General features: G+C 44.0%; 2 protein-coding genes across 2 annotated transcripts in view; one reads left to right on the forward strand and one right to left on the reverse strand.

Moving 5' to 3' along the window:
* The window catches only part of T265_04576 (hypothetical protein), a gene marked incomplete at both ends in the record, with an annotated part of 28,099 nt that extends 17,032 nt beyond the window's left edge, over positions 1-11,067 (forward strand). Inside the window, 10 exons of the mRNA XM_009169351.1 lie at positions 229-350; positions 1,301-1,586; positions 2,561-2,851; positions 3,540-3,830; positions 4,672-4,854; positions 7,446-7,634; positions 8,259-8,327; positions 8,883-8,946; positions 9,669-9,741; positions 10,901-11,067. Of these exons, the coding sequence (XP_009167615.1) occupies positions 229-350; positions 1,301-1,586; positions 2,561-2,851; positions 3,540-3,830; positions 4,672-4,854; positions 7,446-7,634; positions 8,259-8,327; positions 8,883-8,946; positions 9,669-9,741; positions 10,901-10,949 (1,617 nt within the window). The remainder of the gene's footprint in view (positions 1-228; positions 351-1,300; positions 1,587-2,560; positions 2,852-3,539; positions 3,831-4,671; positions 4,855-7,445; positions 7,635-8,258; positions 8,328-8,882; positions 8,947-9,668; positions 9,742-10,900) is intronic.
* A 2,721-nt stretch (positions 11,068-13,788) lies between these two features.
* The window catches only part of T265_04577 (hypothetical protein), a gene marked incomplete at both ends in the record, with an annotated part of 4,178 nt that continues 2,204 nt past the window's right edge, over positions 13,789-15,762 (reverse strand). The window contains one exon of the mRNA XM_009169352.1: positions 13,789-14,724. Coding sequence (XP_009167616.1) covers positions 13,964-14,724 — 761 coding nt within the window. The remainder of the gene's footprint in view (positions 14,725-15,762) is intronic.

Genomic DNA, 15,762 nt, shown 5'->3' on the forward strand with positions numbered 1-15,762 from the left:
GTCTCGTGTTTTGGGGACATAGTGGGGCACATAGTGAAAGCACTACTAATTGTCTCTTCCCCTTCTTCGGATTGTGCTCACCACTCGGCCGCTAAAAGCATTTATCGGATAGATTTCGTCATCTTCAAACGACGTCAAATTTCTTTCGGTAACTCTTGGCAACTGGGGTGTTTGCGTCTTTGCCGATGATATGATGGTTCCTATGTTACGTCTCTTACATGTCTTCAGGCGAGTTTCCCGTGCCCCGATGAGGAAGCCTTAACGCCTGAGCAGATCGAGACAGTCCTTCATGCGGCACTCGGTTTGGAGGCGTTCTCTTTCATGGGTCCGGCGGTTAAGATGGAAATTCTGTAAGTTCAACGGTACATTTTTTGTGTAGTACACACCCTTCCTGTGAGTGTAGCACGGTTAGTTTAATCAGTTGCCTGTGACTCCTAGATGACCGCAACTCTTGATTTCATTTTTTCGAAAACTGTTTTTCTTGAGCTATCTCATCTCAGTAAGCCCGCGTGCAAAAGGGAATTAGGAAAATCGTCTAATTCTTTCTACCCACGTTTATCGACTTCGGTTGAATTCAATCACTCTCCTTAGCCCGTCGGTCCTCGTTTTAAGCATTCTTGTCTGCGGGACATCTAAGTGCATGTCACTGTGGAAATTTCTTATGGACTGTCAGTAACTCAAAACTGATTTTCAGGCTACTGAGTTGGATTGCTCTTTGTGAAGAGTGTAGTTTTTCTTGGGAGGCCAGTGTACATGACGACTCATTAAAGACCATTCACACCGGACTCGCTTGCGTATATTAGCTTATCACAGTTTTCTCTGATCCATCTTTGTTGTTGAATTTCTCCCACCTGGTTCGCGGGTGCTCATTGAGTTGAATAATCTTCGGACCTTGGAATTCCTTACTCGGTCGATACTTTGTCTGTCTCTCCCTTCATGAATAAACTAATGTAAAACAATCAGTCGCCCTGGAGGTGTGCAACATTTCGTGAATTGTTGGTGAATCGCTTGTGCTGGTATCCACAAGATGGATGTCTGGATAGTGTTCCCAAATACTGTACTTCATGTAAATTTGAAGTAAAGTTGGAGTAACTTCTTAGCAGGACCACCCCCTTTGCTCACTGTTTGTAAGGTTGTCTATCATTAACAGCGAGCCTCCGTCTGGTACGCACACAAGCCAAACGATAGATTTGGTGCAGGTAGGCCTTTCTCTATGTGACGAGTTTACAACCAACGACCCCCAATAAACTGTATTTCTTTTTCGCTACCCTGTTAGATTTCGTCTCCTCCTTCATTTCAGGTCGTTCTTTGCCAAATCTGTTTATCCGCGCCTTCGAGTCTGGCATCAATTCTGCCTGATCGACAGTATTGGTCAATGTGACATTGGACATCCCGAAGACGCACGTCTAACACGAACACAGGTACGGCTATTTCTAACACGAATCAAAGAGAAATACGAGAAAGCTCTCATTGAACCGGGCAGCGCAGTCGGTGCGCTATGTGGTCAGTCCGTAGGTGAGCCGGCCACTCAGATGACGCTGAAAACCTTCCATTTTGCCGGTGTGGCCAGCATGAATATTACTCAGGTGTGTTTTCTACTTCTGACCGCTTAGGTCTTTTGTGGTGGAATTGTGTTAGAATCGCACCTTCCCTCATCCAGGTTACAAAACTTTCGATAAATCCAGAAATTCCAACTCTTATTGCATAATTACATAGTTGTGTTAAGTGCAAGTCATACCACTTGCATGAAGCCTACTCACTACACTGTCAGTTACGGCACTTCGGACAGACTTCTCTAGGCGTTGTTGCTGAGGTCACTGGCTACACACTTTGGAAAGCTGTTTTGATTTCAGTCCTGATCCAAGCAGGCATGCATTAGGTTATGTGCACCCTGTTACCTGTCTATCACCTGTTATTTCCTGATCGTATGCGCCCAGATCAGATGCACCGCTCTATTATCTGGCAGATTATTTTGATTTCAAAGAGCAGAATTCTATGCCTTGGACAATCAAGGACTCCCTGAGGTTGCGCAGATTAATCGCACTTCAATGACCTCGTCGAATGAAACATTCTTCACACAGTTCCTTTCGAGTTTTCCCCGCTTTTACGTGACCTTGTGCAGCTAAGATTCGAATTTTAATCCATCTACGTCTATAGTCATTCATTTGTTTAACTCTCGAAATTACCGCAGACGACCACTGGTTTTCTTGGCCTATGTGTTATCAGATAGTTAACCTCGCTAGCACAACTCCTGCTGATCGCTATTGTTTTTCGGCTCAACTGAGCTGCTATGCCCTCACATCTTTTCCTGTGAATCTGCCTATTTGAATGCTTGTATACTGACCGGCTTCCACCGTGCCGATACAATCTATCCCCTCCGCTTCAAACGTGGTCTCTTCGGGGGGGAGGGTAGACATTGACAGTAGTTCCCGCAAGCGCGGGTGCGTGCAAACAAAATCTCTTCTGCCTAACAGTATGTCTTGTAGTGTTCCCCCAGATTCTTGGTTGTAGCTTTTCATTCATCCATGCATTTCCGTACCGTCCGATTTCCCTCGCTCAGGGTGTGCCTCGAATGCGGGAAATTGTCAATGCAGCAGCGAAAATCAAAACACCCCTACTTACGGTCACATTAACTGATCCGTTCTCGGCCTCTCTGGCTCGCCAAGTCAAGCTTGCCATCGAACCAACGCGGTTGGCCGATATATCTATCTCACTTCGTCAGTGTTTGACCCCGGAAGATGTTTATGTGTCAGTCAAATTGGACGAGAAACGAATGGCACGCAGGGGCATTACAACCGCCCGTGTTGCTTCCGTGATTCAGTCCACAAAGCTACGCAAAGTGAAACTTTCGGTAATTTCCAAATAACCAAATACTTATCCTCGATAGATCCCTATTCAGTTACTCAAAATCAGCTTGCAAGATGGTTATTTTTCATTGTGACTCGTGTTTGCGGAAACAAAACTTAAGCTGTTCATGTTTAACAACCGTTTGCTGTTCGTTGTTGGTTCGAGCCTATGGTCTGCTGTCTTTGTACTTCTATTCCACTTTATATGAGTATAAAACGTGTCAACCTAAAACACACTGCAAATAACCGAGGTCGACTTTTTCAAATGTTTTGTAGTATGACGTACATCGGAATACCGCTTAATCTCAGGGAATTGCTGCGTAAGTCGTTCGTTACGGATGGTGAGCTACAGAACTATGATGGCTTTAGTAGGGACCCAGTAAACACGCCACCGGTGGCTAAAAGCAGCCAAAGGGGACAACCCCCAAAAGTTAATGATATATTTAATCGGTGGTGCATTAAAATAAATCGGTTTCAAAAATTACTTTGTGCCGATACAATCTATCCCCTCCGCTTCAAACGTGGTCTCTTCGGGGGGGAGGGTAGACATTGACAGTAGTTCCCGCAAGCGCGGGTGCGTGCAAACAAAATCTCTTCTGCCTAACAGTATGTCTTGTAGTGTTCCCCCAGATTCTTGGTTGTAGCTTTTCATTCATCCATGCATTTCCGTACCGTCCGATTTCCCTCGCTCAGGGTGTGCCTCGAATGCGGGAAATTGTCAATGCAGCAGCGAAAATCAAAACACCCCTACTTACGGTCACATTAACTGATCCGTTCTCGGCCTCTCTGGCTCGCCAAGTCAAGCTTGCCATCGAACCAACGCGGTTGGCCGATATATCTATCTCACTTCGTCAGTGTTTGACCCCGGAAGATGTTTATGTGTCAGTCAAATTGGACGAGAAACGAATGGCACGCAGGGGCATTACAACCGCCCGTGTTGCTTCCGTGATTCAGTCCACAAAGCTACGCAAAGTGAAACTTTCGGTAATTTCCAAATAACCAAATACTTATCCTCGATAGATCCCTATTCAGTTACTCAAAATCAGCTTGCAAGATGGTTATTTTTCATTGTGACTCGTGTTTGCGGAAACAAAACTTAAGCTGTTCATGTTTAACAACCGTTTGCTGTTCGTTGTTGGTTCGAGCCTATGGTCTGCTGTCTTTGTACTTCTATTCCACTTTATATGAGTATAAAACGTGTCAACCTAAAACACACTGCAAATAACCGAGGTCGACTTTTTCAAATGTTTTGTAGTATGACGTACATCGGAATACCGCTTAATCTCAGGGAATTGCTGCGTAAGTCGTTCGTTACGGATGGTGAGCTACAGAACTATGATGGCTTTAGTAGGGACCCAGTAAACACGCCACCGGTGGCTAAAAGCAGCCAAAGGGGACAACCCCCAAAAGTTAATGATATATTTAATCGGTGGTGCATTAAAATAAATCGGTTTCAAAAATTACTTTGTGAATAAGGCTCCAGTATCCAGAATATCGTGCTACATTTGTTTTCAGAAGGCTTTTATGCAACAAATGCTATGTTTGGCTTGTACTCACAAACGGAATCAGTGGCCAACTTAGCCACCGGTGGCACTGTGTTTGCTGGGGAGACATTGTTAATCAAACAAATGGTATTTCAGCAAGAGATATAGACAATATAGATTGGCTATGCGATTGGCCTCATGGCTTCATCCAGGTCAACGAAACGGTCTATCAGTTCCTTATAGGAGGTTGATTTTCAAATCTATCCAATTTTCTCGTATTTGTAATTTTGCGGTTCATTCTAACTTTAATCTGCTTATATTTTTGTTTCACATGCATAAAGCGAGTAACATATTCCAAGAACTTTGTCTACGTGTACCCAGTTGACTTGAACACACTGGAGACGGTGGTCAAAGTGCTTGAGGATGTGGTGGTCAAAGGTATCCCAGGCGTTGCTCGTGTTGTCATTCAGCAAGACAAAGACCTCGAGCACCGGATTTACGTGGAGGGCGCCAAACTCCGGGAGGTAATTTGATAATGGAGCAGCAATACTTTTTACTTATCTACCCTGCTCTGTGGCAATGTCTTTTTACTGACTTTCGCTCTTGTTTGGTTGCTTGGTGATCTGCTTGATTAGGTATGACGCTATATCAGCCAGTAGCGTGTACACAAAAACACCCTGATAGGGACACCCATTACAAGAACCAAAGTATTTCTTGGTGCGTGACGTCCCTTCCCGCCGTGGCTTGTGACTGTGTCGATACCCAATAATAATCATTTTGTTTATCCCAAAGCTAGTTATGATCGTAAGGATAGGTCAGATTTAGCCACTGGTTTTTCAAGTACTGAAGCAGAGGATGTTGATTTTTAAATGCTTTTGACTTGGTGATTTCCGGACTGCATTATGCTTTTCTGCGTTATGTATGTCATATACACTGTGTGCGTTATATAGCTATATTCCTACTGAAACTCTACTAATTGTAGTAAGTGTTGGAGGCGCCTCTTCAACAAATTCCGCCTTCCTTCAACACAACACTTGTGTCTGGGTTGGTCTAGAAACTAATTGGTCTTGTCTCTGCTCTACAGGAGTCAAGCTTAATGAATAGCAGTTTTTCTTATCAGGAACCTATAGTGTTGACAAGTATTTCTTTGGCTCCGTCGCACAGAAGCGATCAATCTGTGACTTGGCAACGGCGCAGTCAACTCACTCGCGTTGGTAACCGCCATCTCTCCGAATGGGGACCGCGGGATGAGGCAAACCAATGGTTAGTGGCCCTGAAACATATGACTGTGCCAAGCAGTTAATTGCGGTCTTGCATCAGAGCTATCGCCTTCACTGCATAGCTCTTATTCCCTGCCGTACCAGACAAACAGAACCATTCGAATTCAATGAAATGACTGAGCCATGACCTCTGACAAGTAGCTATGATTCCTTTCAGAGGGGTTTGGTAAACAATCGGTGGATTTATTGCTGGGCAACGTTTCGCTTTTGACACAAAAGCTTCATCAGGCCAAGTGAGTAAGTAAGTAGGTTGATTGGGTTTTAAGGTTATTGCCCAGCAATAAAATCCACCGATTGTTTACCAAACCCCTCTGAAACGATGACTTCCCAATCGGTCCCAAACATTTTCCAATTGATTGAAAATAGCTATGATTCCCTTATTCTCCCTATCCTCGGTGAACGAAGCTGTAATATCTGGAACCACTGCCCTTCGGTGGTCGGTTTATGAGCCGAAAAACTCAATTGATTGAACTTACTGGTTGACGGCATTTATTTCGACGGAATATATATCTTGGGAACAAGCCTGCGATAACTGTAAAATTGAACTATCTCAGTCAACGTCTTAACTTATCCGACTTCCACAAAATTATTCAAGAAATTGCCGTGTTTCTAGCCTAGCACTGAGGAATCATCTTCAAGTTCCCGTACGTAGGTTCCCTTGTTAACTTCCACGTATTGCAACTTTCTTTGTAGCCCAGCAAGCGATCCTCGTTTTCCAAGGGTGAATGCTTCCATCTTCTCGAGTGAACACGTTGTGAATCTGGAATACGATGACACGTGGCTGCTGTGCAACGATCTGTATTTACAAAACCCTTGGTTTCGCTCGAATTGATTACCACTCAGCGTGAAGATCTATATCTTTTATTCCTCGTAATTCTCCACTGGCCATGTTGAGAATGGCGATGCCTGCGCATCGACTGGATTTGCCGCTTCAAAAATATCCCAGCAAAACAACCTTCAAAACCTAGAAGGACGGTGTACTGTTCAGTCGTCGAGATGCAGGCATTTGGCGGGGTTAACAAAGGTCAGGGCAAACAAACGCTAGAGGGGAAATCTTGCACATTAGTTCTGACCGCCAAACGCACCAGCACACAAACGTGGGTATCATATTCCGGTTTAATTGATGATCAGTCACAGCAACAAATCCTGACGCGACCTCTTGACGATACCAGTTTGAGTCAAAATTGATCCGTTTTGAAGCACGAATGCTGTTCGTTCGGTGAGTTGTCTTGCGGACAGCTCAAACAGCGATCAACCAGTGTGTTTTCAACCTGAACGATTTCCCTACTCGTTCACAAGCCTTAGGGAGGAACGGTCGGAAGTTAGACAGATAAAATCCACTACTTAGTGACACATTATCTCTTTGGTTGAAGTCTTTCATCTCACTGGGTCTGCGTTTAATGTTTTTGTTTGCTCAAGCGGGTTATCGTTCAACCCTTCAGGAATTCGGATCAGGATGATGCTTTGCTGCATTTTATGCGACGTAGTGGGCCTCCAGTTCACTATTTAGGCGTTTGCTTTTCATTCTTCAATGTGCTCATTTTGTTAAAGGTTTCTTGAATGGCTTCTGTAAGCAGGCTTCTCTATGACAAATATTCTTGGATAGAAAACACAACTCCTATTTGAATTTTCCCTGATTATCTAGGTGACTCGTAAAACCCTCGTTAGATTACCCTTCACCCTTGTGCTGGTATGTTTTGAGTAACCGTACTCATCTGATGAATTGAGGGCTCGTGAAAATTGTAAGTTTTGCGAGATCCCAACCCAGAGTTGTTCACGTATACCGGAGTCTCGAATTCCTTGCGTTCAAAATATTCATGTTTTATCATACTCAGGTCATGTGTGTCCCCGGAGTTGTTCCTGAGTGCACGCGGAGCAACAATATTCTGGAGGTCGAGCAGGTCCTTGGAGTAGAAGCTGCTCGCCGGGTTGTCATCGATGAGCTATTGGCTGTTATGGAGGGTCATGGCGTGGAGGTGAATATCCGTCATGTTATGCTACTCGCCGACGTGATGACGAATCGCGTAAGACCCACAGTTTTATTCATTTTCTGTTAGGTCTTGTTTATCCAGTCGTGGCTGTTCGGTCCACAGGTCTCTCGTTTAGTAGACGTGTTCATCTAGTTTCGCAACCCGGTTTACTCTCCCTCCATCACAGGAATCCACTCAGCAACTAGTAAAATATGACCAAAAGGATTCTTTCAAGTTGATTTCGCCCTCTCACAATTCACGAGTAATTACACGAAAACTTCTCAACTTCTGGAAATCGGAACCAGTAGAAATTCTTGGCATTTCGTTGTTTAGTCTTTTTTCATCTGTTAACTCATTCTCTTCTGGTTGGTTAGGGTGGTCCACACCTTTTACTATATAACCCAGTTAATTGAACGTTTATTTTATCACCACAGGGCTGAATTGCGTCAATGAACCATTGTTGAGCAGAGTTCATCAGGACTCATGCTTCGTTCCACCATTCCCCACAGTTCACGAGGAAAACAAAGGGTAGTGTTTCAAAATCAGAGCATTCGACGAGGCGATCACGATAAGAATTCGTCAAGCGACCATTCTTTGCTGTGTTCTCGTGTTTCAGAGTACCTATATTGATCTTGTTGCGAGTTTTGTTCATTCCAACTTGTTCCTCTCATCTTACAGGGAGAAGTTTATGGATACCAACGTACCGGGATGGCAAAAGCGAAAAACAGCGTTCTTTGTTTGGCCTCGGTCAGTTTTTTTATGATTCGCATACAGATTTTATTGAGTTAAAATTTACCTGCATTTCATTTAGAAATACAATATCATTTCATGAATATCAGCTCCCCCTTCAAAGGAATGGAAGGTGTGGAGCTGATGTTCAGTGGTAAAAGAGCTGATTCGTGCTCAAGGATAGTTAATTTGACCGTCGAGTCAGTCTTGTTCTTGATTAACTGGAGGTGAGCACTCTAGCTCGATGGCTGGATGAACTAACCTGCCAGCTCGCTCCTTATGCGACTCAGCTGATCCTCGTCAAATATGCTGTCCGGAGTGATTCCTCATACCATTCAAAACTGATGTCTTATTCCGACCAGTGACCCAACCTACGTCCATCAGCATAACACAGCGAATCCTGTAGCAACAGTTCGCGATGAGTTGTCACATTCGTGGTCCCATTAGCTTTAGGCAACAGTACCTGTTGCAATTTTTCTGACTTTTTGACCTGTGCCACTGTATCAGGCTCATGATGGCATGCTCCAAAGTACAATCGGCTGTACTATCCCTTCTTTTGTGCTTTTTTTTCAGTTTGAGCGGACCGGTGACCATCTGTTTGAGGCAGCCTATCATGGACAAGATGACAAAGTTATCGGTAAGTTGGAGATTCCTTAGTAGGCCTACCTTTCCTATTATTGGCAGTCTGTGCGCGCACGTATCCCCACCCCACTTCCGAAACATTTGCAAATCGCAGAGCCATCCTCCCGTTTCTTTTACAGGCTTTTCTCGCCACAGGACTGATGGCAGGGCGTTTTCTACCTGATGTTCTAGTTTAATATCAATTGAAGACGCTGAGTGAAAATGATCCCCCCTGAGTGGGGTTTGACTGTCGCAAGAGACTCTAAAAGGCCCACCAAAGATAAACTTCTCTTGGGGCTATTCCCTTCATAACGGGGCAACTCCGTCAACTTTCTGTCCTCTAAGTTCAGAGGACTGTCGTTATTTTCTACTTTTCCTCATTATCTGGCCTCTTCAATAGGTACACCAGTGTTTTATTTGTTTTGTTTATGACAAAAACACAGGCCAACTAATTCTCAGTTTGATTCACGACAGCCTTCAACCTCTGTGAATTTCATATAAAACACTAGCTAAGTTGCTCCGAGAAAAGCCATCTTCCTGGTTCTACCCAATCTCTGAAGACGGCTTCATTAATACTCCCATTTAGGTCGGTTCAAATATCGACGGTTCATTTGCCTTCCAGAGTTGCTGAAGCACCCATGTAATTTGAAGAGCTGCTTCCCTATTTCAGCACTGCGCTCAAGTTATTAGGTATTATCAATCTAATCTCGCATCCCCTGTTGTTCATTTTCCACACAGGTGTTACAGAGAGCATCATTCTTGGCAATCCAACTCGTCTTGGAACTGGAACATTTGACCTTCTCAGTGATCGATATCCTTTTGATACCGTATTATGTGATGTTTTTTGCTGACATGTTTGTCTCAAGAATGCAGTTTGGCTTCATAGATCTAAAACCTTCCATGCGAAATCTACATGACGGTCGTCAAGTGAAGCCATGTGCTTGGTCTTGTACAGCTGAACGTTATAACTCAGCGTAAAAGTCCAATGAAGAGAGCCCACAGTTTTGATTCAGGGCCCGCTTCCTACTGATTGTTCTGAAGTGCGAACTGATGACTTAAAATGTATGAACGTCGTTTCACTCATCACGTGTTTTGAAAGACGAGCACTGCCTGTCGCTGCACCATTTGCTCACCAACAGAAATCTGGAGCAAAGACGAACTATCCACATTCAAAATTATAGAAAACAATAGGGCTGTACCCAAGTGAGGTTTTCTGTATTTAGTTAGATTTAGCAATCGTGTGATGTTGGCCTTTAAGAATTGCACTGATGGTTATCATCACCATCAGCATTACTTGCATTTCTCTAGTCGTTATTAGTGTTTTCTCTCAGATTAGGGGACAGAAACTAGTCGGTATTCCCATAAGTCCGTAGGCTCTAAGCATTAATTAACAAAGCTCCAACACCGTTCCGTTTAGTAAGTTATCACAAACATGTGTGGATGAAACCTTGCGGTTTCCCACTAGAGTTTACCGTGCAACGCCCGATTGCAGTTGCGGTACGATGTGGAAATCTTGCATACTTTCTCTTTGCACTTTAAAACTGGTTTTCTTTACTCCCCCGGTCGATCGCCATGAGTAGACTCGCACCGTTATCCCTATATTTCCTAATCATCCGAACAAGATCGTGCCACCTGGTGGCTCCATTCATTCGTCCTTGAGTGAGTACATAACTCCATTGAGGTTGATTTTGCCAGCTGACTTTCTCCTCCCGCCTTTTAACGAACTACAACTAGAGTAACGTCCATGAAAGATGGGGCAAGATCCGCTTCACGTATGGCTTCGAATGACTTATTCGAGCACGCTGCTTACAAGTATGGAGAATAAGTTATCTGTTAGACAAGACCTGACGGAATGACCTCCCTTTCCTAGCTTGGTATTATCACCATCTCTTAAATAAACATTTGTTCTGCTCCTTCATTCAGTCGAAACCTTAACTCGTCGCTTTTTTGCCTGTCTTCTTGGAATGCACGTGGCAAGATCAGTTGAAGCTGAAACCGAAACCACTCTTGCTCCGGTGAAAACAGACTGAACAAAATTATTTATTCCGAGACTCTTTTTTCTACCTGCCTTTTGATCTCTTTCAGAATACTCGTGCCGTGTGTAAAAAACGATGGACCCAATATATTTGAATTTTACCTACCTTTGTTTGTGCTTATTCCTTTGGTCAGATTGGTTGCGATTCATCCTAGTTTCAAAGTGGAATGCAGCAAGGACCCATTGAAACGCACGTTGTAGAACGACTCTGTTAATTAGTTCTCTTGCCAATTCGCTTCTCCTCAAAACGTTCATATTGTACGTTTATTTGCCACTACCGATATCGTGTGTTTAAAGCATATTTGTTCCAGCATATGATGAACATATTTACCAGAACCAGGTCTATGATCACATAAACTGCATATACGTTTGGATGGAATCCGGCGCAGGAGGCGATCATTTTTATTCATCAGACAGCTAATTGTGACGGAATTGAAAGCCAAAGGCGTACATGAGTACTATGGGCAGGAGATTTCAATCGCAACTCAGTGGTTTCATTTTTTGCTGTCATGCAGAAGTGTGATATGCAGGAACACGATATAACAGAGCTCTAGTGGACCATATCCAAGCAAATTTGATGTACAAGCGTACGTGTTTTGCGGATAGGCTTCACTCCATTGATAAAGAAACTGCCTGCTGGATGGTAATGTGTTCGACAAGGGAAATTCAGGACCACAAAATCCTAGGCCGAACAAGGACTCAATGAGTAAATCAATAGAACAACAAGCTACTAAAAATAGGAGTGACACTACAAACCAACAGAGAAGCCGACCACGATGCAATACAGATCAAGAACGGGCCAACCGAAAGAGACAGTAATGGACCGCAATTTCAACGCAGCGTGACCGTGGGAGGCAAGAAATACCAACCACAACTCAACACATATTAAGATCGGACCAACCAGAATCCAGGTTACAGCGCAAAGGCTGCTCTTTGTAAACTATATAAACGCAGGCGCAAAGAGAGGGACTACCCAACCAGCAACCCACTGAAGATGTCTCCTCGAATGTTGACGAAACGTTTGCAAACCAATTGCCACACTCGGCGAACAGATCAACAGCCACCTGACCAATTACCAAATGCCTGCTGGATCTCTAGAAAAATGAAAGTCGATTGGATGCTGTGCGCAATAACAGTTCTCTGTAATTGTCATTCATCCTCACCTTCGAAAACGGCAATAGCCCCAGGCTGAAAGTCGACTGCACATTGCACGGACGCCCAGCTAAATAAGTATCCCTTTAGTCCGTAGATTTCTGAATCCGTACACTGCTACCTAACACTTCTCCTCTTGCGTTCTACATAAGCTCCCATTAAGCATTACTGACGAACTGTGTGTCTTGCAGGTGCTAGAAGGTCCTTCAACGAAGAAAATTGCCAAACATTAGTCAGATAGTAACAAATAGAGTTCCGTTGTATCTTTCACTCTGGCGTCTTACACGTTTGAAGAGATAAACCTACCACCTTTAAAAAATGACAGTTGTAAACGCTCATTTCACGTTGCCTGTAATCACCCTTTGGTTGTGTCTTAAGTTTATTCTTGCACATAACGGGGTTGTTGACTGGCTCGGTCGGACAAGCTACTCCAAATTGCTTCTTGAATGGCTTAGTCTTGAATGACGCATTGGTCAGTAATCAGCTATGCTATTGAGAAGTTCTTGACCCTACCTGGTACCCCGTTCGGCATTTTATCTGGCTCTGGTCCGGCGAGTTTGCTTCAATCTGAGCTAAAAAGTATGTGACATGAAAACTATCGAGCGTATGAATAAGTCGTCCTGGAAAAGCCGAGTGAATTAAACTGACTCGAACTACACAAAAGGCATCTATAGCGGGAGTTGTTCTATCTATCCACGTTTGTTGCGTGAGCGGTTCCAGGATTGGAGAACTGGTCCGTCGTTCGCTCTTCCATGGGAAAAAGAAAACGCATGCTAACAACTATATCGTCCGATGTGCGCCATGATGCTTGACCGTTTTCGCGCGAGATGTGTTCCGTGTTACTGCTGTTCTTACTAAAGCTGGATTTTCCTTGTTTGGAATGATTCTGTGGTTACGAACCTTTGTAGGACTTGACCGAAAGATCGTTTGGAAAATTTAATGCTGTTGCAATAAAACTGTCGTCACTTCCTCATTTCGTCCAAATCCAGTTTCTGACTCGTTTTATTAATGATTAAGGCACTAACTTACTGACCAAAAGGAACGTGATTCAGTCCAAACCCCTGCATCTTGACTGCTCTTGTGCAGGCTTGGGCAACCTGGCAGTGTCTCATCTCTCATACTTCCTTAGGGTGGCGTGGCATCCAGGCACCAAAAGAGTGCTGCAGCGTAAGAGTTATTTTTATTCCTGCAGACAAACTGTGGCTTGTCATTCACCGTATAGTTCATGCAATATGTTCCGCCATTACGTCCTCCTCTTTCTCGTGCACCCACCTTTTGATGAACCAGAGCACCAATTGAAAAAATACCCTTCGACATCACTGTAAAAGTCACCAAAATGCTCTTACTCAGTGATGATACACTACAGCAAAACTCAATTACGTCCGATTTACTGCGAAACCGGGAAGGTTTTCTCGCTGTTCAGTTCCTAAAGCAGTCTAACGATGTGCGTTCATTTTGAAAGTCCGAATTCTCCTACGGAGTCACCACCTATTTAGCACACTAAATCAGAAACTGTCCGTATGCTCCGGTGATAAGAAGACCTTGAATAATCCTTATGATACTTTTACATTGTTAGGTTCCAGGTGGCACCAGATACCTGCAGATATCAGCTCAGCCGCCTTTTTATCGAATAGATAACAACCATCAGAATGTAAAATTGCAGTAAGCAGTATTCTCTGTTGCATATAAACCACTTCCACGTCAGAGCTGAGTCAAGGACACCAAACGTTGCAAATCAAGTTTGTGAAAAGTTCAAGTTTTCACATATAATTTCAAATGAATTAGAACATAAGCATTGCTCTGCCATTTCCGAGCGCCCATTGCCATGTCAATTCATCCACATCGTCTACCGGAACAACATTCTATGACTTCTTCTACCTCCGGCAACATGGTACGATTGAACTCCTTGTTTGTTCAGAAATTGATTCATATAGACATAGGGGTCGAATGTATCGGCCCCGTCTTGTGCACTGCCCGCAGTCTGTGATTCAGAAGCAGGTTCGAGAAGCAGTTTTATGTGCTTCTTTGGTGGGATCTTCTCTGGATGCAAATAAGCTGCCGCTCGACCAACAGCCATTATCAGCCCAATCAGAAGAAAAATGGTCGGTGCTGAAACCAACCCCAACACACGCCAAAACTCCACAGTTGTCCACCACGTATACAATCCGTCTTCAGTCAAGATTTTGACATGTATTTCGTCGACAAACCATCGTATCTGAATGCTGGTTGTTTTAGGGTGCGTCGTCATCCCCAAACCTTGTACCCAGCATTGCCATTTGCCCGAAGCTTGCGGTGTCGTACCAGTGAGCACGAGCCAACGTGCTTTCCAAAAGTTTCCGGCTTGTCTCTGAGCCAGTACCAAATCACGGTCACCGATTTCCGGTTCCCCGCGTTGTTTGTCGTCGTTATATGAGCAGGGTACGATCGATCCAGGATGGCACAAGTGAACTGGAGCTTGAAAATTCATTTCCAGTTTGTTATCCATCTCTACTGCAGCCGTGTCATCTGTTGCGTGAAGAGGTACAAACCTCCAGCCAATACTCCAGAAGGTTGGATCTACACCACCGAGAGTCAGCGCAGTGAGGAATATATCGACATTGCACTCCTCTGTGTGTGAAACAAGTGAGAAGGACAACAAGGACTAATTGAAGCAATGTTCAGTCCAGCTTACCCTGTTGGTTAACTATCCCTCTGGCTCTGATTATCGAGAATCTGCACTCATTTTAGGATTCTTCAAGATATCCGTTATTTCTGAACATCTTAGGACCACTGATGACCTAGTTCACTTGTCACACTATCCTATGCTTGTTGGAATCATTGAAGCCCTCTATATTCATTGCCTAATGTCCTCATAGTGGATTCTTAACTGTCAGAAATCTACAAAGTTGTAAAGGGAAATAAGCAATGTCATCAGAGGATCAATGGGATCTCAGTTGATGCTTCGTGATCGACACAGCTCAATGTCATTTTCAAGCAGACCTGTTTCAACTAGACAACCTTCCTCACTTTGTGCACCACTCAGTTCTGCCGATGGGTGGCAACCTGTTCATCGCCAAGACTTGTTACGTTTCTGTCTGGGGGACCCAGTGATGAATGATCCTCTGTTTCCCGCTAATTCACATCATATTCCCACGGTGGTGCTGTTGAAATCTTCAAAGACGTATCAGGCGTTTCATCCGAGTATGGGTTGTTTCTCGTGCTAAGTGTACGTCGACACGACCAGTTCTGATATCCCGTTTGAGCCTACTAAGCTGGCTAACGGTTACCAATAAAGTCGGTGACTTGCATAGCCTAGATCCATAGTCACTCTTCGAACTCGATATTTATATCTCTACATATATACAGAGTCCTTTGAATTTTTCGCTACATGGCGATACGGCACGCTAACGGCTTTCCACTTAACGATCCACTGTCTGTTGCGACCGCTTGAAATCCCAGCTCACTCACACGTGATGACGTTTTCATCCCCCTTACATGGTAGAACTTCCCAAGGATGACCGAACTGGGGTTGCTGTTTTATTGAAGGTTAAATATTGTACCATCGACACTTCTAAACCAAATGTTCATGTGAGAACGAGAGCAGATGACGACTACCTGTATCGGGTGCATGCTGCTTTAATCATCGCGCCGGACGATTACTGGGGT

This window comes from Opisthorchis viverrini (assembly GCF_000715545.1).
Source record: "Opisthorchis viverrini unplaced genomic scaffold opera_v5_77, whole genome shotgun sequence".
NCBI classification, from domain to species: domain Eukaryota; kingdom Metazoa; phylum Platyhelminthes; class Trematoda; order Opisthorchiida; family Opisthorchiidae; genus Opisthorchis; species Opisthorchis viverrini.